This window comes from Myotis daubentonii, chromosome 1, assembly GCF_963259705.1.
Source record: "Myotis daubentonii chromosome 1, mMyoDau2.1, whole genome shotgun sequence".
In the NCBI taxonomy this organism is placed as follows: Eukaryota; Metazoa; Chordata; class Mammalia; order Chiroptera; family Vespertilionidae; genus Myotis; species Myotis daubentonii.
Genome location: NC_081840.1, coordinates 105,637,322 through 105,659,019, shown reverse-complemented (window position 1 = coordinate 105,659,019; position 21,698 = coordinate 105,637,322). Strand labels below are relative to the sequence as shown.

Below are 21,698 nucleotides of genomic sequence, written 5' to 3'. Positions count from 1 at the left end.
ACAATCCAATCAAAAAATGGGCAAAGGATCTAAAGAGGCACCTTTCAAAAGAGGACATTCAGAAAGCCAAGAGACATATGAAAACATGCTCAAAGTCACTAATCATCCGAGAGATGCAAATCAAAACAACAATGAGGTACCATCTCACACCTGTCAGACTGGCTATCATCAACAAATCAACAAACGACAAGTGCTGGAGAGGATGTGGAGAAAAAGGAACACTTGTGCACTGCTGGTGGGAATGCAGACTGGTGCAGCCACTATGGAAGACAGTATGGAGTTTCCTCAAAAAACTACAAATGGAACTCCCATTTGACCCTGTGATCCCACTTCTAGGAATATATCCCAGGAAACCAGAAACACCAATCAGAAAGGATATATGCACCCCTATGTTCATAGCAGCACAATTGACCATAGCTAAGATCTGGAAACAGCCTAAGTGGCCATCTGTAGATGAATGGATTAGAAAACTGTGGTACTTCTACACTATGGAATACTATGCTGCTGTAAAAAAGAAGGCACTCTTACCATTTGCAACAGCATGGATGGAACTGGAGAGCATTATGCTAAGTGAAATAAGTCAGTCAATGAAGGAAAAATACCACATGAACTCACTCATTTCTGGATAATAAAGACCATTATAAACTTATGAACAAAAATAGATACAGAGGCAGAGCTGCCTCGAACAGACTTTCAAACTACAGCAGGAAGGCCGGGGAGGGTGGGAGGGCAGGAGGGGGGTGGGTAAGAGATCAACCAAAGGACTTGTATGCATGCATATAAGCATAACCAATGGACATAAGACACAGGGGGTAGGGGAGGCTAGGGGATTGTCAAGGGCGGGGGGGGGTGGGTGGAAGAAGACATATGTAATACTCTTTGTAATACTTTAAGGAAAAAAAAAAAGAATAGTCAGTCCATTCCCTTTCTATGCCCCTGATTCTATTATAATCACCAGTTTATTCTGTTCATCAGATTATTTATTTACTTGATTTTTAGATTCACTTGTTGATAGATGTGTATTTGTTGTTCATAATTTGTATCTTTACCTTTTTCTTCTTCTTCCTCTTCTTAAAGGATACCTTTCAGCATTTCATATAATACTGGTTTGGTGGTGATGAACTCTATTAGCTTTTCCTTATCTGTGAAACTTTTATCTGACCTTCAATTCTGAATGATAGCTTTGCTGGATAAAATAATCTTGGTTGTAGGTTCTTGGCATTCATCACTTTGAATATTTCTTGCCACTCCCTTCTGGCCTGCATAGTTTCTGTTGAGAAATCAGCTGACAGTCCTATGGGTACTCCCTTGTAGGTAACTGACTCTTTTTCTATTGCTGCTTCTAAGATTCTCTCTTTGTCTTTTGCTCTTGGCATTTTAATTATGATGTGTCTTGGTGTGGTCCTCTTTGGATTCCTCTTGTTTGGGGTTCTCTGCGCTTCCTGGACTTGTAAGTCTATTTCTTTCACCAGGTAGGGGAAGTTTTCTGTCATTATTTCTTCAAATAGGTTTTCAATATCTTGCTCTCTCTCTTCTTCTGGAACCCCTATAATTCGGATGTTGGTACGCTCGAAGCTGTCCCTGAGGCTCCTTACACTATCTTTGCATTTTTGGATTCTTTTTTCATTTTGCTTTTCTGGTTGGGTGTTTTTTTGCTTCTTCGTATTTCAAATCTTTGACTTGATTCTTGTGATCCTCTAGTCTGCTGTTGGAACTCTGCATCATACCCTTTATTTCAGTCAGTTTATGCTTAATTTCTAGTTGGTCCTTTTTCATAACCTCGAGGATCTCACTAGATTTCTTGAGGGTCTCACTACATTTATCAGCGGTCTCACCAGTCTTTTTGAAGGTCTTACTAAATTTATCGGCGGTTTCTAGAAAGTTCTTGAAAACCCTTAAAAGTGTAGTTTTGAACTCTATATCCAGTAGTTCGCTGTCCTCCATTTCTGTCATTTGTGTCCTGTTTCTTTGTCTCCACATTTTTTATGCTTCCCTGTGTTGGTAGAGTGGCTTTGTGTGCTTGGTGTCCTATAGGGTCCAGTGGCTCAGCCTCCCCAATTACCTGAGGTGGACACTCTTGGTGCACCCCTTTGTGGGCTTTGTGCACAGTCTTGTTGTAGTTAAGCCTTGATTGTTGTTGGTATCACTGGGAGGAATTGACCTCCAGGCCAATTGGCTGTGAGAATCAGCTGTGTCTGCAGTGGGAGAACTTCTGTGCTGGAAAAACCCCTTCGGGGCAAGACTTGCTTCAGTGGGGCTTTGGTGCTCACTGAGTCTGCCCCCTGAGTGTGTCCTTTATTGTTTCGAGGAGCTGCAATCTGGATGGTCCCACTCTGACCACTGGGCACACTGGCTCCTGGATCTCTAAGGAGGTGTTAATCTAGCCTCTGCCTGAGGCTACCCAGCAGGAGCTCAGCTGTGAAGCAATGCAAGTAGCTGTGGGGCCTTGGGCCAGCTTCAAGTTTGTTAGGTAATTTTCAAATTGCAAAGGGCCAGGCCTTTCATATGCAAAAGCCAGCACATACCTTGGGCAGAGCGGGGGTCCCAGGGAATCAACAGGGTGGAGCAAGCAGCTATGGCTGCCCTCGGAGGCCCCACTTCTCAGTGTCCCAGCAATTGCTGCAAGCACCTCTGAGAGAAAGCGGCCCTCGAGTTCTGACCGATGCCAGACAGTCCAGTTTCTCCTGTATTGAGTCTGGGTCCCCAGAGACTCGCCCGGAACTGGAGCTCAGAGCTTGAGACTCCATACCGATTGAAAAAGACAACCATGTCCTCAGCCACCAGCCCTCTCCGCATGCGCCTCCATACCTCTGTACTTTACTGCCACACCGTAGCTCCTCTAAGTCTCGGTATGCTTTTCTCTTTCCTTCTAGTTGTAGAATTTCCACTCATCCAGCCTTCCTGTGGTTCTGGATGATGTCCGTTCTGACTTTTAGTTGTATTCTTGAAGTGGTTGTGCTAAGCAGCAATCTCCAGTGTTTACCTATGCTGCCATCTTGGTTTTCCTAAAAATCCCAAGATTTATATTTTTTATATTTATTTTATATATTTAAATGCCATTCAACAAAGAAAAATCAACCAAAAAATGTGTCATAGTTTCGCCATCACTGACCTAGATAATTAACCCCTATTAGGTTAAAATGAATGACAGCTGCATATCTCATTGATGGATTTCTAACCTTGTAGAGTACTAAGGAACCATCCAGTTTGGGTCCCTTTCACTCAGAGAAGGAAACAGACTCATAAGAATAAAGTGACCTGCTAAGTAATGATGGACATGGGATAAGAATTCAGAGTCTTACTCTTGACTCCTTACCTCTCTCCTTTCCTCTTACACCCATTGCTATGAGTACTATGTATATCTTTCCATGGAACAAACTCAGGTCTCTGTTTGATAGAAGGATTGTGGGCATCAGCAGAGTGGACAAAGCAACCCCTGCCCAGGCCACTCAAATAAAATCATACTTGTTTGTAAATCCAAACTTGAGCATATACTCCAATAGGAGAAGGACAGAGAGATGTTCTGCCCAGTCTTCACTCGGGCCCTGAGCAAGAAAGAACCCCAGCTCAGCATTTGCCACTTTCCTTTCACAGCTATTATCCAGGTACTTTGACTGGGTGTGCACCACCAAAGTTGAGTTGATTCCATCAGTCAACATTATCAATGCTAACACTGGGGGTTTGAGGGGCCTGTGGAGCTTACTTTTAAAATAGTAATAAAGTTATTTTTCACAGCTCCTATGAGGATGAAGACCATTTTCAACAAACAGACTGTTGACATTCCAGAAAATGTGGACAGCACTCTGAAGGAACATACAGTTGTGAAGCGCCCCAGGGACTTCAATCACATCAATATAGAACTCAACCTCCTTGGAAAGAAAGAGAAGAGGCTCCAGGTTAACAAAACAGTGGGGAAATAGAAAGGAACTGGCCACTGTCCCCACCATCTACAGTCATTTACAGACATGATCAAGGTGTTACACTGGGCTTTCTGTACAAGATGAGGACTATATACGCTCAATTATTCAGGAGAATGGTTCTCTTGTTGAAATCAGAAATTTCTTAAGTGAAAAATACAGTCCTAGATTTCAGATGATGTCAGGTATTGCTAGTTCATTATCTCAAGCCCAGAAAGATGAGTTCATTCCTGAAGAAAATGACAGTGAACTTGTACTAAATTCAGCAAGTCCCAACAGTTAAAAACAAGGATATCAGCCCTGGCCAGTTTTACTCAGTGCTTAGAGCCTACGCCTGCAGACTGAAGGGTCACAGGTCCGATTCTGGTCAAGGGCACATACCTGGGTTGCAGGCTTGATCCCCACCCAGTCGGGGCAGGTGGGGAGGCGATCAATCAATGTGTCTCTCTCACATTGATGTCTCTCTCCCTCTCTTCCATTCTTTCATTAAAAAAATCAATGGAGCCGTAACCGGTTTGGCTCAGTGGATAGAGCGTCAGCCTGCGGACTGAAAGGTCCCAGGTTCGATTCCGGTCAAGGGCATGTACCTTGGTTGTGGGCACATCTCCAGTGGGGAGTGTGCAGGAGGCAGCTGATTGATGTTTCTCTCTCATCGATGTTTCTAACTCTCTATCTCTCTCTCTTCCTCTCTGTAAAAAATAAATAAAATATATTTTTTTAAAAATCAATGGAAAAAATATCCTTGGGTGAGGATTTAAAAAAAACCAATAAGGATATAAGAAAAATGTTAGGTGGTATTTATGTTTCTGAAAAAGGAACAGCTCAGCAGGCTGATGAATAAGAGCTAAGTGTCTGGCTATAGAAACAGCAAGATGCCGAATGATTCCTCAGGTTTACTGGTGATATTTTAAAGATGCAGTAAGGGCATGTATTAATTTGGGGGGTGGGGAATAGTAATGAAGCCCTAGAGAATCCTTATATCTCTAAGACTACACCTACCCTTGGGAAGTCCACCAGAATTGCATGCTACAAGAGACAAAAACCAGATTTGCCCCTGAATCATTTAGGAATATCAGATTCAAAAAACAGATTTATTTGTATGTGCAGACATTGATCTAAGTATTGAAGAAAAGGGTCTGAGTCATGGCTCAGTTTTCAAGAAATTGAGGAGAAAGAGAGAAAGAAATTGATTTTCTGCATATATTAAATATAGGCACATTCATTGGTTTTATGCCAAAACCAATTTTGGATGACTTTTTTTTTTCAGTTGTAACCAATTGCTTTAATAGCCTGTAGATATAGTGAGTAGGATATTATTTTCCATCTTGGCAGATATTTCATTGTCAAAGTCTTCTTTAGAACAGTTAAATGTCCATTGATTTCATAGGTACATTTGTTCACCTTTTTTTATTATTTTAATGGTGAGAGTAATATGTCTTCCTCGGCCATTTTGTGTTTGGGGACTAGAGGATATTTATAAATTCTGAAAGTATAACAGATGGCTTCTCCTCTGTTGATGAAAGTGAGCAGGTTTGTCCTGTCCCATAGTAGCTCTTTCTGCTGCACTGCATCCTCCCATCAGGCCAGCATTACAGATCTAACAGAGTCACACAAACCAAAGCAATGAAGAGAAGTGCAGCAACAAGTTTGTGCCCATTCCATGAGCAGAGGGGCAGGAACTGTGAAACCACAGCATTCCCCATGCTTCTCATCTGCTACACTGGAGCATGAAGACTCAGCGCAACCTGAAGGTACAATTTCCAGTGCAAGCGGGCCCTCTAATCAGTGAGGACAACCACTCAGAGACACAGAACAAACAAGTAAGTCAGGGCCAACCCACATTCTGTGCACCTTCCATCTGCATGCTATAACCATCAACATTGCCTCTAAAACCCCAACTAGTCATATTTTCTGCATTTGTCATTTGTCTCCTATAACAATGAAGTATGAAGTGGGATATCATAAGCAATCACCATTAATTTTATTAAAGGGGTTTGGAGAAGTTAAACTAATGTGTCTCTACTGATGACATGCTTAAGATGCCTTTTTTTTTATCCAAGCAGAAAAATAAACAAAAAGGAAAATATGAAAAACAAATAAAAAGAAAAGACTCATAATAATTCACTGGAAAATATTAAAACAGTAATGAACTCTGTTAATGTAAAAGAACATGCTTTACATAAAGCACATACTATGATAAAGAATAAGATAACAAGCCAGTCAGGGTATAGCATAATCCCTAAGCAACCTGACACTGCAATCAATCATTTTAGCTTCCAGTCCAAATTTGAATGCAAGGGTTTCTTTCAGCAGACAGGGTGATCTAAATTAAATCAATAGTACAAGTCTGTGTGTGTCCCATGAAGTCCTTGTCACAGGCCAGCTGGCCTTCCTGCCCATTGATATTCTCCAGGAACATAAAGATTTTCCACGTGCCAAGGTGATGTTAGGGTTCGAGTCTTTCAGTCACTGCACTGCCTGGCCGCCCTTTTCACACCCACTCGGATCTTCTGGTCCCCAGGAGAGGGGCGCTCCCAGCACCAGCCTGGTGGGTTGAGGGTTGCCACAGACTGGACGGGCAGTGCTGGGCCTGCAGACGGTGGGGTTTTAAGGGATGCTCATTTCGGGAGTCCGGAGGGGCCTCTGCGCGAGGCCTGCCCCCAGGCTCTGTGCAAGCCCTGGAGACCTTGTCGCTGGTAAAGGACAGCCCCTCACTCTCATCCTCCTCTAGAAGCTCCATCCGCCCCGACATAGCCCACTGACCACTGGGGCTGTGGGCACCGTGCCCTCTGGTCCACAGGCCACGGTGTGCTAGCAACACCCTTTCCTCCCCCAGCCTATCCAGTACCACCGGATCTGGCCTCCTTTCCCGGGGACACTCAGCGGGTCCCGGCTCCCTGAGAGTCCTCCTGCCCAAGCTGCAGAGCAGGTCGGCCACGCTGAGCAGCACAGAGAGCGCGCTGAGTGCCCAGAGAAAGAGCATCAGCATGGACTTCTCTGTGGGCCGAGAGACATAGCAATCCACTGAGCCAGAGCAGGGAGAGTGGTCGCAGGAAAACCTGTTGGGGACCGAGAATCCGAAGAGGAGGTAATGCAAGGCCCCTAAAGCTGTCTCTGCCAGGGTCCGAAGACAGAGGTGCACAATGTAGCCGTAGGAGAAGTCTGGCACTACTAGGCTACGCCCCTCCCTGCAGGGCAGAGGGCAGAGCCTATCCCTGGGGCTCAGATCCGCAAGGTCCTGGCTTTCTGAACCACCATCTGGCCCACAGGGTCCCCGGGCAGCGAGCTCAGCTCCTTTGTGCAGCACATAGACACTGAAAACCACTGAAGGGAGAAGAACAGACACGCTTTGGACCAGCCAAAAGCGCAGGTGGGACACTGGGGAGAAGACATCATAGCAGACATTGGCGCACCCGGGCTGCAGAGTGTTGCACACAAACCTCTCCTGCTCATCCTGGTAAACGGGGGACCCAGCCACAATGATCACCACCATCCTTAGCAAGATCATGAAGATAAGCCAGATCTTCCCTGGAAAAGAGAAGGGCACCACCATGAAAACAGACTTCCTCCTAACAATGATGTTTACATATATCCTGGGGCTGAGAGTGAAGTGTAAGGTCCAAAAGCATTCATTTTAGTCACAGCAACAGTATCACCTAGTTTGCATGTGACAAATATTTATCTAGCACTTACAATGTGTCAGACACTGTGTGAACTACTTGTTTGTAAAATGCTTTGAAATTAGCAGATGTTAAAGAAGCGTAATTACAGAAAATGTTTAATTTGGCTCTGCTAATTCAGACTTTTGGTAATGTCTCATGGACTGAAAGTTCTAGAAAGAAAGTTGAGCTGAGAAAATAAATGATGCAAATAAGATCTTACTTTTTTAGGAGATTAAACTTTTTTAAAGATGTTAGTGCATTCCTGTAACTGTGTAGAGCAAATACAATAAGTCTTTATTTATGATAAAGGTCCACAAGGCCTCCTTCATTTAATAACAGGACTTGTTTTTATTTTTTTAAATACATATTTTATTGATTTGAGAGAGGAAGGGAGGGGGAGAAAGAAACTTCAGTCAGCTGCTTCCTGCATGCCCCCTACTGGGCATGAAGCTGCAATGTGGGCATGTGCCCTCACCAGGAATTGAACCAGCGACCTTTTGGCTCATGAGACAAGGCTCAATCCACTGAGCAACACCGGCCAGGCAATAGGGCTTGTAATTAATATTGCTTTATGGTCCTTAGAATCAAATTTCTTTAAACCCTGTCCGGGTGACTCCATTGGTTGGAGTGTGTCCTGTACACCAAAAGGTGATAGGTTCAATTCCTCATCAGGGCACATACCGAGGTTGCAGATTCCATTCCGACTCAGCGCACGTTTATGGTAGCAACCAATCTGTTTCTGTCTCTCTTTCCCTTTCTCTAAAAATCAATAAACATGTCCTCCCGTGAGGATTAACAAAAAAATTATTTAAGAATATTCAAGTTTTCAGAATTTTCAGTAATTTAGAATTACTTTTCCCCTATTTCAGTTATTATGAATTAATGAGGTTTGTCTTTTTTCAACTTATCATGAATAAATATGGCCAACCTGGGGAATCAAAATAACTTCAAAAGTCTTCTTTTCATGTCATGAGTCAACTATTTTGAAATATATTTAAGACTCAATGAAAATAATTTGTAAGTACTTTGTTTTGTGATGAGATACAGAAAACATCACCTGATAGAAAAACAAAACTCTATTATAAATGAAGTCAGTTAAATAATATTATTATGTGATAAACTTATTGACTCAAACTTTTAAAGACCAACTTGATTTTGTTTCAATTATACAAAATAAAGAGTAAGAAAAATATCAACGACTAGTCCTTTTCTCAATCCCTTTTTCTAGGACACCCATACTTCTCTAAAAATTTGTCTTATCTGCACTAAATTCAGAAGTCCTTGTTACTTTTTTTGTTTAAAATATAACTATAACTTTTGTGGTTTAAAGCACAAAAGAAATTGCTAATCTTTACAAATTAAGCTTCAAGATTAAACTCTAGAACAAGAAGAAAGCATAACTGAGGCATTAATTTATCTTTTCCTGGTAATGCAGCCAGAGAAGTGTTACCCCTTTCACCTGCTCAGGCTTTAGACTCAGCACCAGAGTATCAGCAAGAAGAGGCCCCAGGAGAGAAAAACACTCACACCCAGACTTCCTTAAATTATAGAGGAACCATGGTGAAATCAGAAGCTTGAACCCACAGCCCCTTTTTACTCTAGCAGTGCACAGACCTTTGCACTTTGTGTTGGTGTGGGTGTGGAAAACCAATAAAAACAAAAAACAGAATAAGAGCTTTGGGGGTGTTTCCTGTACTCACCCACAATAGTCACATTGCAGTTTAACGTGATGATGAGGAACCCAAGCAAGTCCAAACGGTCCATGCTTCCAGAACGTTGAAGACTCAAGGCTGCTGGGGACGTCAGAAGCTTGTTGTCTCCAAGGAGGTGGGAAATCTTTGGAGAAACAAATGTATGTTAGCCACAAAAGAGTGAAAAATGAAAGCTGTAAATATGAAAGGAAAAATTTGAGCCCAGGAACAGGTCAGTTTTTCTGTCTCTGTTGAGACGCCCCCGAGCTGTTTGCCTCTAAGGCAAAGTGTTCCTGACAACTGCAGGGACCAGAAGACAGCAGGAGTCATCTCTCATGTGGGCTATTCTTACCCTCTTGGGACATTCCAGGCCCTTAGTAGTGCTCACATGTCCCCACCAGGAGAGACAGAGGCTTTAGGATATATAATAGAAGTGACTACACTTTAACCCAAGAAAGAAAAGTTCTGTTAACTAGCCAAGTAAATTCTCTATGAAAAAAGGTGTTTTCTCCTTGAAAACATTTCCACACCATCTCACTTGTTAAAGAAACACTAAAATGTTAATGTTTTGTCTTCTCTAAGAGAAGCATAACCCATTATAACCTGAAAGGCTCTTGTCCTCATTCTCAATTCCTGGCAGGGTTGGGGAACATCCAGCCTAAGAAATCATTTGATGTGGCCCTGCCAAGGCATTAGGTGTATTAATTAAATGTTTGACAAAATATAGCAGGCTAATTTTTATTTATTTATTTATTCATTCATTCATTTATTTATTTATTTATAATAAATCTTTATTGTTCAGATTATTACAGATGTTCCTCTTTTTTTCCCCCATAGCTCCCCTCCACCTGGTTCCCACCACCCCCCCCCCATGCCCTTACCCCCCCACCACTGTCCTCATCCATAGGTGTAAGATTTTTGTCCAATCTCTTCCTGCACCCCCCACACTTCCTTCCCCCCAAGAATTGTCAGTTCACTCCCTTTCTATGCCCCTGATTCTATTATATTCACCAGTTTATTCTGACTTAATTTTTAGGTTCACTTGTTGATAGGTATTTATTTGTTGTCACTTTATTGTTCATAGATTTTATCTTTTCCTTTTTCTTCTTCTTCCTCTTCTTAAAGGATATCCTTCGGCATTTCATATAATCCTGGTTTGGTGGTGATGAACTCCTTTAGCTTTTTCTTGTCTGTGAAGCTCTTTACCAGACCTTCAATTCTACATGATAGCTTTTCTGGGTAGAGTAATCTTGGTTGTAGGTTCTTGCTATTCATCACTTTGAATATTTCTTGCCACTCCCTCTGGCCTGCATAGTTTCTGTTGAGAAATCAGCTGACAGACGTATGGGTACTCCCTTGTAGGTAACTAACTGTTTTTCTCTTGCTGCTTTTAAGATTCTCTCTTTGTCTTTAGCCCTTGGCATTTTAATTATGATGTGTCTTGGTGTGGTCCTCTTTGGATTCCTCTTGTTTGGGGTTCTCTTCACTTCCTGGACTTGTAAGTCTATTTCTTTCATTAGGTAGGGGAAGTTTTCTGTCATGATTTCTTCTAATAGGCTTTCAGTATCTTGCTCTCTCTCTTCTTCTGGCACCCCTATAATTCGGATGTTGGTACGTTTGAAGCTGTCCCAGAGGCTCCTTATACTATCTTCATATTTTTGGATTCTTTTTTCATTTTGCTTTTCCGGTTGGGTGTTTTTTGCTTCTTCATATTTCAAATCTTTGACTTGATTCTTGGGATCCTCTCGTCCGCTGTTGGATCTCTGTATATTATTCTTTTTTATATATTTTTTTATTGATTTTATACAGTGAGGAAGGGAGAGAGATAGAGAGTTAGAAACATCGATGGGAGAGAAACATCGATCAGCTGCCTCCTGCACATCTCCCACTGGGGATATGCCCGCAACCCAGGTACATGCCCTTGACCGGAATCGAACCTGGGACCTTTCAGTCCGCAGGCCGACGCTCTATCCACTGAGCCAAACCGGTTTCGGCTGTATATTATTCTTTATTTCAGTCAGTGTATGTTTAATTTCTGACTGGTCCTTTTCCATTTTTTTGTCATTCTCATTAAGATCCTTGAAGGTCTCACTAAGTTCCTCAGAGGTTCGTAGACGATTCTTGAGTAACCTTATAACTGTGGTTCTGAACTCTATGTCCTCCATTAGTTTGCTTTCCTCCATTTCTTTAATTGTGACATGTTTCTTTGTCTTCGGATTTTTGGCTGACTGCGAGGACCCGCTGTGTCTATAAGAAGAACTGCTGTGCTGGAGGCACCCTTATGGGGCACGACTTGCTTCAGAGGGTGCTCACTGAGTCTGCCTCTTGAGTGTGTCCCTTAATGGATGTGAGGAGTTGAAATCTGGTATCTGACCAGGGGTACCCTGGCTCCTGGATCTCCAAGTCAACCACTGTGTGAGTCCACCCAGCAGGAGCTACAGCGATACCAGCAGATTTCTCCTCTTTGGAATTTGGAAGGTTTGGAGCTCTTTAACCCAGCTGCAGTCAGATTAGGCTGCAAAAGCCAAGGTGATTCCTTTGCACCGCTGAGCACAGCTTGGGAGGGGATGTAAATTGAGTGGGGCGGGGTCTCAGAGAATCACCAGGGCAGAGCAACTGTCATCAGTGTGTTCGAAACTCCTGGAGTCTCCACGACACCACGTCTCTGCAGTCCCGTTTCTGCAGTCCCGTACCCCCACAGCAATGATGATTCCTGCAAGCAGCTCTGCAAGAAAGCCCCCCTCACTTTCCAAACCGCTGCAAGACAGTCCAGTTTCTCCCCGTAGGAGTCTGGGACCTCAGAATCTCACCTTAAACAAGCTCAGTGTGTTCGAGAGCTTGTATCCCCTTCCGATTGAAAAAAACCATGCACCCAGGTGCAGCCGCCTCACGCATGCCTGCATACCTCTGTTCTTGGCGCATCTGCACCTCCTACCAGGTCTCAATGCACTTCTTTCTTTCCTTCTAGTTGTAGAACTTCCACTTGGCCAGCTTTCCCGTGGTTCTGGATGATAGCTGTTTTGTCTTATAGTTGTAATTTCAGTGTTGTTGTGGGAGGCAGCATGCACAGGTTTATGCCTATGTCGCCATCTTGGTTCTCTCAGGCTAATTTTTAAGTTGATAATTTTGTATGACCAGAGAATGATGTTATAAATATCCTAATGACACATGCTTTGACACACTCCATCACTAATGGTCTGGTGCTTCAATGCAGCATTCTTGGTGAAGAGGCATTTCACTTCTTAGTCTGAGTTGGCACTGAAACTTTTTCAGTTGGCTGAGGCATTATGGGGATTTCCTGGCTGGAACTGACTGCTTTAGTTTCATGCTCTGGTTCTTTGTTTTTTGCTTCCACACTTTGATTACAATGCCCTTTCTTTGCTCTTGGTTCCTGAGTGACCGTGAGCTGCTCATTGCTGGGAGAGGAGATACTGGTTTCTTCCTCCTCCTCCCTAAGGTCTTCATTCTTAGACTTCCAAAATCTTCCATCACAGAGGAAATGCTGATTCAGTTCCTGCTTATCACAGGCCTTTCCCCAACCCACAATGTGCTATACACAAAGCTGATGGACACTGACTGCAATGTCCTGTGTGTTTTCAGAAGGAATCCAAGCTCTTTAATGGTGGTGACCAAAGAAGCAGATGTCAACCTGATTGTCCTCCTGCATTACCTTGGCTGGCCAGAATTCAAAACCTTTTATCTTAGCCCAAACCAGTTCATGATTAGGTATACAAGGATAGCAGAACCAATAGTCAGGACCAGTATTTGATAAATAGAAGCAGTTCTTACAAAGCTGTAGCTCATCCATCTCATGACAGGTGCCTTAAAACAGAATCCTTGCTATGTCAGCTTGCTCACTGTCTGCTCCATAGAAAATCACTGTGTTGTGGAGAAGTAGCTGACCATCAGCTTTGAACTCTTCATAACTTCGATATTTCCTTTCATTCACTTTCTCTTGTATGGGGGACATCCACTGCTGAGTGCACCAGCCACTGGTGCATCGGGTGTTTGCTGTCCTTCCCCTTTTTATTGAGGTCTATAGCCTTCTCCTTCATGAGGAGACGATAAACCTCAGGTATGTGCTCATCTCTTGTTTGTTTGTATTTTTCTTCTTGATGGTCCTGCAAACAAGGCACTGCCAGTGACTACTGCTGTATCTAAGCCTGTAGTCATCAGACAAAAACTTGGAATGATACACATGAAAACACAGATCACATATAAACACCTCTCCAGGAAGATGGCATTCAAAACAATACCAGTCATGATTTTCTGTTTCCTAATTTCATCTCCTGGCAACCAATATCCTTCTTGTTCAATACCAGCTTTTGAACCTTTGCATCCCACAGTGAGACTTTCAACAATAAGACCTTCTTTCACAGCCAAGCTCAGCTGACAGGTGGTCTCTTTTGGATGCATATGATGGACTTCACCTTTATAGAGTGGTTATGATATGCAAATGAGATTATAGAAATAAAAATAATTTTCAAATATAAAAAACTACTCTAGTGTCAGTGACTGGTGCATCTCAAAGTCTGCAACTCTGCATTCCCACCCTTGGTCTTTCTCTTTGCTTCCACACATCGTCTGAACAAACAAGGCTGCCTGTTCCCTTCCCATTTTTATCACTTTTGCTCTTTCCTCCCTAAGTCCACCAATGTTGGCAATTTGCTTCTGGTTCTGTATACTCTCAATACAGAGCTTTTGTATCTGCCTGCAATCTTTTTTTTTAATGTGCCATGACCTGTTAACTGCTTGGGTCTCCTTGCGGTTGCGATGCTGCTCACAGACCAGTGTGTGAGCTGGTGGCCGCTCAGGGCCGCCACCTGCACCTCCGCCCGCCCCCGGACTTTATTCTCATTTTCTTTTGTATCTCTCAGCCCCGTCTAGCCCAGGTCTTCTCCCATTGAATTAGCTACATAAATGTCTGTTAAGTTTGTAATAAAATATCACTGTCTAGACCTCCTGACATTAACCATAGTTGAATCAAAATCGTATTGTGGCTGTCACCTTTCTATCTGGAAAGAACCCATCCTTCAAGGCTGAGGGTAGAAATTGTAAACTTTAAAAGGAATGATTTCAATTTTCCATGAAAACTATTCTTTATATTCCTATCTTTTCTTCATTTATGATATATTCTTGACTTTAGTAATATCCCTAGAAAGATTCCCAGAAGAGGAGTACAACAAAGTCGCTTTCATCTTTATTCACATGATGTTTCCATCCACTGAGAACATTTTCACCCTCTATAAGAATAGCAGTTCTAATTTATTTAAGTCAAATGTTTCAACATGAGCAATACAACTTACAGAAGTTGTAGCTAAGTAAAACTATTAAAACAGTCATATGGTTCAAGCATAAAATAAAAGAAAATATCTTTGCAGCCTGATAGACTATTCATGGAATTGGCTTAAAAATCAAAACACTAGGAAAGCAGTTACTGAGTTTTGCTGTGTGGTATGAATAGCCTATTTTTGGATATGAAATAAATTAGAATTTTGTGACCTTGAGTAAATCACTAGAGCTCTTCATGCCGTGGTTATCTCACCAGTAAAGTAGAAAACAAATGTGTCCTTCACCTATACGGAGTAGTTGTGATATGCAAATGAGATTATATAAATGAAAATTGTTTTCAAATATAATGAATTACACAATTGTCAGTGACTGGTGCAGCACAGGGTCCACTCCTCTCTATTCCCACCCTTTGTCCTTCTCTTTGCTTCTGCACATCTTTTGAACAGACAAGGCTGCCTATTCCCTTCCCAACTTTACCACTTTTCTTCTTTCTTCTCTAAGTCCACACTGTCCCCAGTCTTTTTCTTTTGTCCTCTTTCTCTTTTGTGCCCCCTCTCTCATGCTAGGAGACATTTTTGCTTTGCCTGATATCCTAACCTCAGTGGCTGCCAGAAGCCTGATGGGTATGAAAGAGAAGGAAGAGATGGACATGGCTAGAGCATCAAACATGTGGCACTGTCTATATAACAGAATCCTAAATCAATAGGAAATGTCATGTGTGTGTCTATGGCATGTATAAAAGATTTGGGGGAGTATTGTGCTCAACCCAATAGAAAAGAAACCTAGTGGGTGTCAGGGACATGAATATGGCAGAAATTTCTATGGCAGAATTTGTGCAAGATGACCAACTAGGATTAGTTCACAAAATGAACTTAGCAAAAAGGAAAGAGAAAAACAGAGTCATCTTCTATTAAGCTTGGACTTCATCCCCTCTATCTTAGTGACATTGGAAAATTATTTAGGCCTTAGTTTTACTATTTATAAATTGGAGACAATGATATTTCATTTATAGGGTTACTGAAAATTAGGATTAATTTAAATGAAGTTCTGGCTCACTATTGAGACTTTAAGACTCTCTCAATGAATGGTTACTGCAGTCAATTCTCATTATTTGTGGTAGTTACATTCTATAAATTTACCACAACACAAAATTAGTGAATACTAGGGGTTCATAGGGGAAAGACAGAGTTAGGTTTCTAGGAGCCTCTAGTCACAACACCTTTGTCAACCAATCAATACATAACTGTGCTTTATGTGTGTTTCTATTTAAAGACATCTTATGTAACACACAGACACACACACATCCTATCTAATAATAGACAAACATGGTAATTGACCGTACCTTCACTATGCCTCCCATTGGCTAATCAGCATGATATGCAAATTAACCGCCAACAAAGATGGCGGTTAATTTGCATATACTGGCTGGGAGCGAAGACTGAAGACACTGTAGAAGGAAGCCAAGCAATAGAGCTGAGGTAGCGGAGACGGGTAGGAGAGAAGCGGCAGAGATGGGTGAGAGAGAAGCGACAGAGACGGGTGGGGTAGCAGCAGCAGAGACGGGTGGGGTAGCAGCAGCAGAGACGGGTGGGGTAGCAGCAGTAGAGACGGGAGCGAAGCCCTATTCTTGCAGGAATCTTCCTGCAATGGGCTTCTAGTATATATATAAACATATTATGTATATATTGTATGTTGTCATATTATACATATTACATAATATACATATTATCATACATATATAATATATTGTCATATTATATATATATATATCCTATCTAATAAAAGAGAAACATGATAATTAGCCGTACCTCTGCTACCCTTCCCATTGGCTAATCAGGGCGATATGCAAATTAATTGCCAGCCAGATGGCGGCCGGCAGTCAGGCAGCTTGAAGCAAACATGAGGCTTGCTTGCTTCAGTGACAGAGGACTCCAACATTCCCTGCCTGCCGCTGCTGGCCTCTGAGCTTGCAGTTTGAAACATTGTTACAAATATAGAAGCTAAACAAAACACCAGAAACCTGCTTTCAGCCAGCCGGGATCTCAGAGCTGGAGTTGAAACAGTGTTTCAATTATAGAACCCAAACAAACCAGATACCTGCTTTCAGCAGCCAAGGCCTAAGAGCTGGAGCCAAGTCTCAGAGCTAAAGCTGGCCCAGAATAAAAAAAGAAAAAAGAAAAAAAGGAGTGGTTGTGAGCTTCAGTCACCCACCAGCCTGAAAACAGCCCTCAGCCCCTCACCCAGACTGGCCAGGCACCCCACCCTGAAGGGGGTGTGACCAGCTGCAAACAGCCATCATCCCCTCATCCAGGCTGGCCAGGCACCCCAGTGGGGACCCACATCCTGATCCAGGACAACCTTCAGAGCAAACCAGCCAGCCCCCACCCATGCACCAGGCCTCTATCCTATATAGTAAAAGGGTAATATGCTTCCCAGCTCCGGGATCAGCGGAGCCGCAAGGCCTCCCGGCACCAGGATCAGCGTGACAGGAGACAGCACCCAAACCCCCTGATCACCCTGGGGCTCTGTGTGTGACAGGGGGTGGGGCCACAACTTCCCTATCCACCCTTCTCTGTTCCTGACAGGGTAAGGCACCCCAACCCCCTGATCTGCCCTGCTCTGTGCGTGACAGGGGGGAGCTCCCCAACCCCTGATGGGCCCTTCTCTGTGCGTGACAGGGTACGGAGCCCCAACCCTCCTGATGGGCTCTGCTCTGTGTGTGACAGGGGGCAGTGCCCCAACCCCCTGATTGGCCCTGCTCTGTGCATGACAGGGGGTGGCGCCACAACCTCCCCATCGACCCTGCCTTGAGTGTGACAGGGGGCGGTGCCCCAACCCCCCAATCGGCCCTACCCTGAGTGTGACTGAGGGTGGCATCGCAACCTTCCAATCCACCCTGCTCTGTGCATGACAGGGGGCGGCGCCCCAACTCCCCAATTGGCCCTGCTCTTAGCCTGACCAGGGGCTGCACCTAGGGATTGGGCCTGCCCTCTGCCACCCGGGAGCAGGCCTAAGCCAGCAGGTTGTTATCTCCCGAGGGGTCCCAGACTGCGAGAGGGCACAGGCCGGGCTGAGGGATCCCCCGATCCCCCCGAGTGCACAAATTTTTGTGCACCGGGCCTCTAGTCCTATATAATAAAAGTTTAATATGCTAAGTGTCTGGTCATTCATTCAACCAATCAAAGCATAATATGCTGATATGTTAAGGCTGCCCAACTGCTTGCTATGACGTGCACTGACCACCAGGGGCAGATGCTCTGACCAGTAGGTTAGCTTGCTGCTGGGGTCTGGCTGATAGGGACTGAGCGAGATGGGCTGGACATGCTCTGGAGCCCTCCTGCAGTCCCTCTCCAGCTAGCTACACTCCCACGTCCCTCCCTGGCCCTGATCGTGCATCAGTGTAGTCCCTCTGCCTGGCCTGCACCTCTCACAATTCGGGACCCCTCAGGGGATGTCAGAGAGCTGGTTTTGGCCTAATCCCACAGGTCAGGGCAAAGGACCCCACTGGTGCACGAACTCATGCACCAGGCCTCTAGTACTTGTATATAAGGATTTCTGGTACCAAGAATTAACCAATCAGATGCAACCTTATTATGTAACATAACCAATAAGATGCAACTCTATTACATGTCATATCATATCATATCATATCATATCATATCATATCATATCATATCATATTATATCATATCATATTTATGATTCAAGACAGGGCATTCACACCACAGATATTGTCATTTCTTTTTTAACATATTGTTGGCTGTTGTCATATTTCTTTGATAATCTAAGAAAAAAGAGGTCAGTGCCCCTGACTAAATAGTCAGGTATTGCATGTTTTGAAAATTATTGTACTAGAGGGAAGAAAAATCGAGGCCTATATTAATCAATTCACAAGAGGAATGTATCCCTAAGAGCCCTGGTGTCTAGAGAGGTATTTAAAGTGGAGGAAAGAATCAAAGCTCCAGATCTGACCCACTCCTACTACTTCAGCCACACACCTCCATTATTATCTGCATTATTTTTTATGCTTTGGCTGAGACTCAACTTGAATAAAGGAGTCTGTATCCAAAAAAGATATGTTAGAAAACATCTGCCTACATGAACATAATTATGGAAGGCAGCCTAGTACATGAAGGTAAAGTATCCATGCTCTGGAGTCTGATGGCCTGGATTAAAATTCTAGCTTCTTGACCCTGGGAGAGTTACTTTACTAAGTTTCCTCATTGTAAAATCAGTGTCTAACCCTTCCTTACCCTAGAATAATTGTGAAGAATAAATAAGAAAATATGTAAAGAATGTAAAACAGTGCCCAGCCAATGATGTGTACACAATAACTGTCAATCTTCATTCTTATTATCTACCAAGAATAAGTAGCAGTGAAGAGTGTGGCTTGGAGTGGCTTTTCCAGAAGATGGGTGCTCCAGGCTCCTAATTGTCCAGCCCAGAAACCTGGCAATAGAAGGATATGTTTCATCCCAGGCCCAAATGACCAGGGCACCTCAGGAAGCTGAACTCAGCTTCTGGAAGGCTTGGAAATAATGGTGTTTATTTTGTTTTGTTTTGTATGTGTGTGTGATTATGGAATATCTTAATTATCTAATTTTAGAAATTAATGTTTTGCTTGTTCTCGGGGTTTAAATGACTTTTCAGAACTGTGGATAGAAAGCATGTTTCAACAGCTGTACCAACAAACAAACCATGTCTAGAGTCACATCTTATCTGCATCTGTAAAATCTAGTAACAAAAGAGATTATAACCAACTAGAGGCCCAGTGCACATATTCATGCACAGGTAGGGTCCCTAGCAGCTGCTGGCTGCAGGCCGAGGCCTCCCTTCTCACCCGCCTTGGCCTGGCACTGCCCACTCATCTGCTCCACCATCCCACTGTGGTCCAGCAGTGCCTCCACTGTCGCCCGCTGCCAGTGCCACATTGCCGACTCTCGCCATGTTTCATGCTGCCCCCTGGTGGTCAGCACACATCTAACTCCTGGTCGGTTGAACTCCCGCCCATGGGGACAATTTGCATATTAGCCTTTTATTATGTAGGATTGCTTTTTTTTACAATATAGCTTACCATGGGCATAGGTACTGTAGTGTGAACCAGCTGGGTGCAAACCTTCTCCCGCCCACACCCACATATTCTCTCACACTAGACTTACAGCTGAAAATTAACAATCTGGTTAACAGGACACCTGAAGAACTGGTACAAGGAGGCAATGTTCTACTGAGCCACTTCCTGTTCCTAGGATCCCAAAGATGTCATTCTTGAACTGTATTTTAAACTCCAGTTCAACTCAACTTCACAAGAACAAAGGCAAATGTGTTCTCCCTACCAACATGGCATTGTTGACATCACTTGGAATTTGTTTTTGAGCAGTTGAGCTGGATCTTACAAGCAGAGAGGTGCGACTTCTATCCCAAAGGAGAAAAAGAACTTCCAGGTTCTGTTCTCACTTCAGATAATAAGCTCAGCTGAGATCTTTTAGGAGACATTTCAGCAACACAAAGCTGTCTTCTCAAGCATGACAAAATAGTTTAGCCTCCCCAGGTCACAGGAAGGCATGCCTGCCAAAGATCTTGAAGTGAAGTGATTGCCTAATCTGCCCGTCAGAGGAAAGCATGTCAGATGAAGAATGCAAATCTTCCCTGGCCAGTGTTCTCAGTGGTTGGAATGTCACCCATACACCAAAGGATCTTGGGTTCGATTCCTGATCAAGGGCACATACCTGGGCCCTAGCTGATTTGGCTTAGTGGACAGAGGGTCGGCCTGCGAACTGAAGGGTCCTGAGTTTGATTCCAGTCAAGGGCACATGCCCGGGGTTGCGGGCTCAATCCCCAGTAGGGGGCATGCAGGAGGCAGCCAATCAATGATTCTCTCTCATCATTCATGTTTCTGCCTCTCTCTCCCTCTCCCTCTCTGAAATCAATAAAATTTAAAAAAAAAAATTTAAAGAGCACATACCTGGGTTGTAGGTTCTATCCCTGGCTCCAGTTGGTCCATGTAGGTGAGGCAGTCAATCTATGTATCTCTCACATCAGTCTCTCTCTCTCTCTCTCTCTCTCTCTCTCTCTCTCTCTCTCTCTCTCCTCCTCTGCCCTCCCACTCTCTCTAAAAATCAGTGAAAAAATATCCTCAGGTGAGGATTAACAAGAAAAAAACAAACAAACAAAAAAAACGATTGCAAGTTAATAAACATTACTTCGGAAGGCTTGGTCATCTATCCACTAAACCACATTATCCAGAAGGCAGCACAGACAGGTCCCAAACCCCCGCCCCCTCCCCGCCCCGAATCCATTTCCACAGACTTGCTGACTCATGCAAATTTGGAAATAAAAGTCTATTTTAAAATCTATTTAGTCCACCTTCCTAACTCTACAGGTGAAATCAAAGATAGGTCAAGATCATCCAGCCTCAGTAAAAAGCTGAAATAATATCTGGTGTCCCCACCCTGGCCAGAGAACTTTTGATCAAAAGTCCAAAAACATTTCAGGTGTCCAGAATGTTAAAAGAAATCCAATCATCTGCATAGCACAGTATTAACCCTTTAAGTATTTGAAATAGTATTATTTTAACATTTTCAAGGAAATTTTCTATGGTACCCTTTGGAAGCTAAGTAAATGAGTAGGGCAGCCTATGCAGACAGTAGTGGTGCACAGGTACCCAGCAGTCACTCAGAATTGGGTTTTCTTTGTGAAGAAAGCAAAGGTCTTCTCTCTTAGCTTGCCATTTGTTCACAGGTTTGGGCAGTATGTCAGAACATCCTTCCTGGGTGCTATGATTTGAATGTCTCCCCCAAAATTCATATCTTGAAATCCTAACCCCTAAGGTAATAGGATTAGGAGGCGAGACCTTTGGAAGGTGATCTATGGAATTAGTGATCTTTTTTAAAAGAGGCCTGAGAAATATCCCTTGCTCCTTCTGCCATATGAGTTTACAGGGAAAATATGACCATCTATGAACCAGAAGCTTTCCCTAACCAGACATCATATCTGCAGTGTCTTGACGTTGGACTTCCAGCCTCGAAAACTGTGAAAAATAAATTTCTATTGTTTTAAACCACCCACCCTGTGATATTTTATTAGAGTAGACCAAATGGACTGGGACACTGTGGTATCAGTTGATATCAAATCAGTCA

The 21,698-nt window shown here is 43.3% G+C and overlaps 1 protein-coding gene and 2 pseudogenes across 1 annotated transcript in view; 1 reads left to right on the top strand and 2 right to left on the bottom strand.

Moving 5' to 3' along the window:
• The first annotated feature begins 3,746 nt into the window (after positions 1–3,746).
• Positions 3,747–4,306, top strand: LOC132211462 (large ribosomal subunit protein uL6-like; annotated as a pseudogene).
• Positions 4,307–5,507: 1,201 nt separating this feature from the next.
• GJD4 (gap junction protein delta 4) overlaps positions 5,508–21,698 on the bottom strand; it is a 30,037-nt gene continuing 13,846 nt past the window's right edge. The window contains exons 2-3 of the mRNA XM_059656127.1: positions 9,280–9,415; positions 5,508–7,445 (exon numbers count right to left, since the gene is read on the bottom strand). Coding sequence (XP_059512110.1) covers positions 6,409–7,445; positions 9,280–9,343 — 1,101 coding nt within the window. The 5' untranslated portion in view covers positions 9,344–9,415 and the 3' untranslated portion in view covers positions 5,508–6,408. The remainder of the gene's footprint in view (positions 7,446–9,279; positions 9,416–21,698) is intronic.
• Positions 11,992–14,613, bottom strand: LOC132231328 (zinc finger MYND domain-containing protein 11-like; annotated as a pseudogene).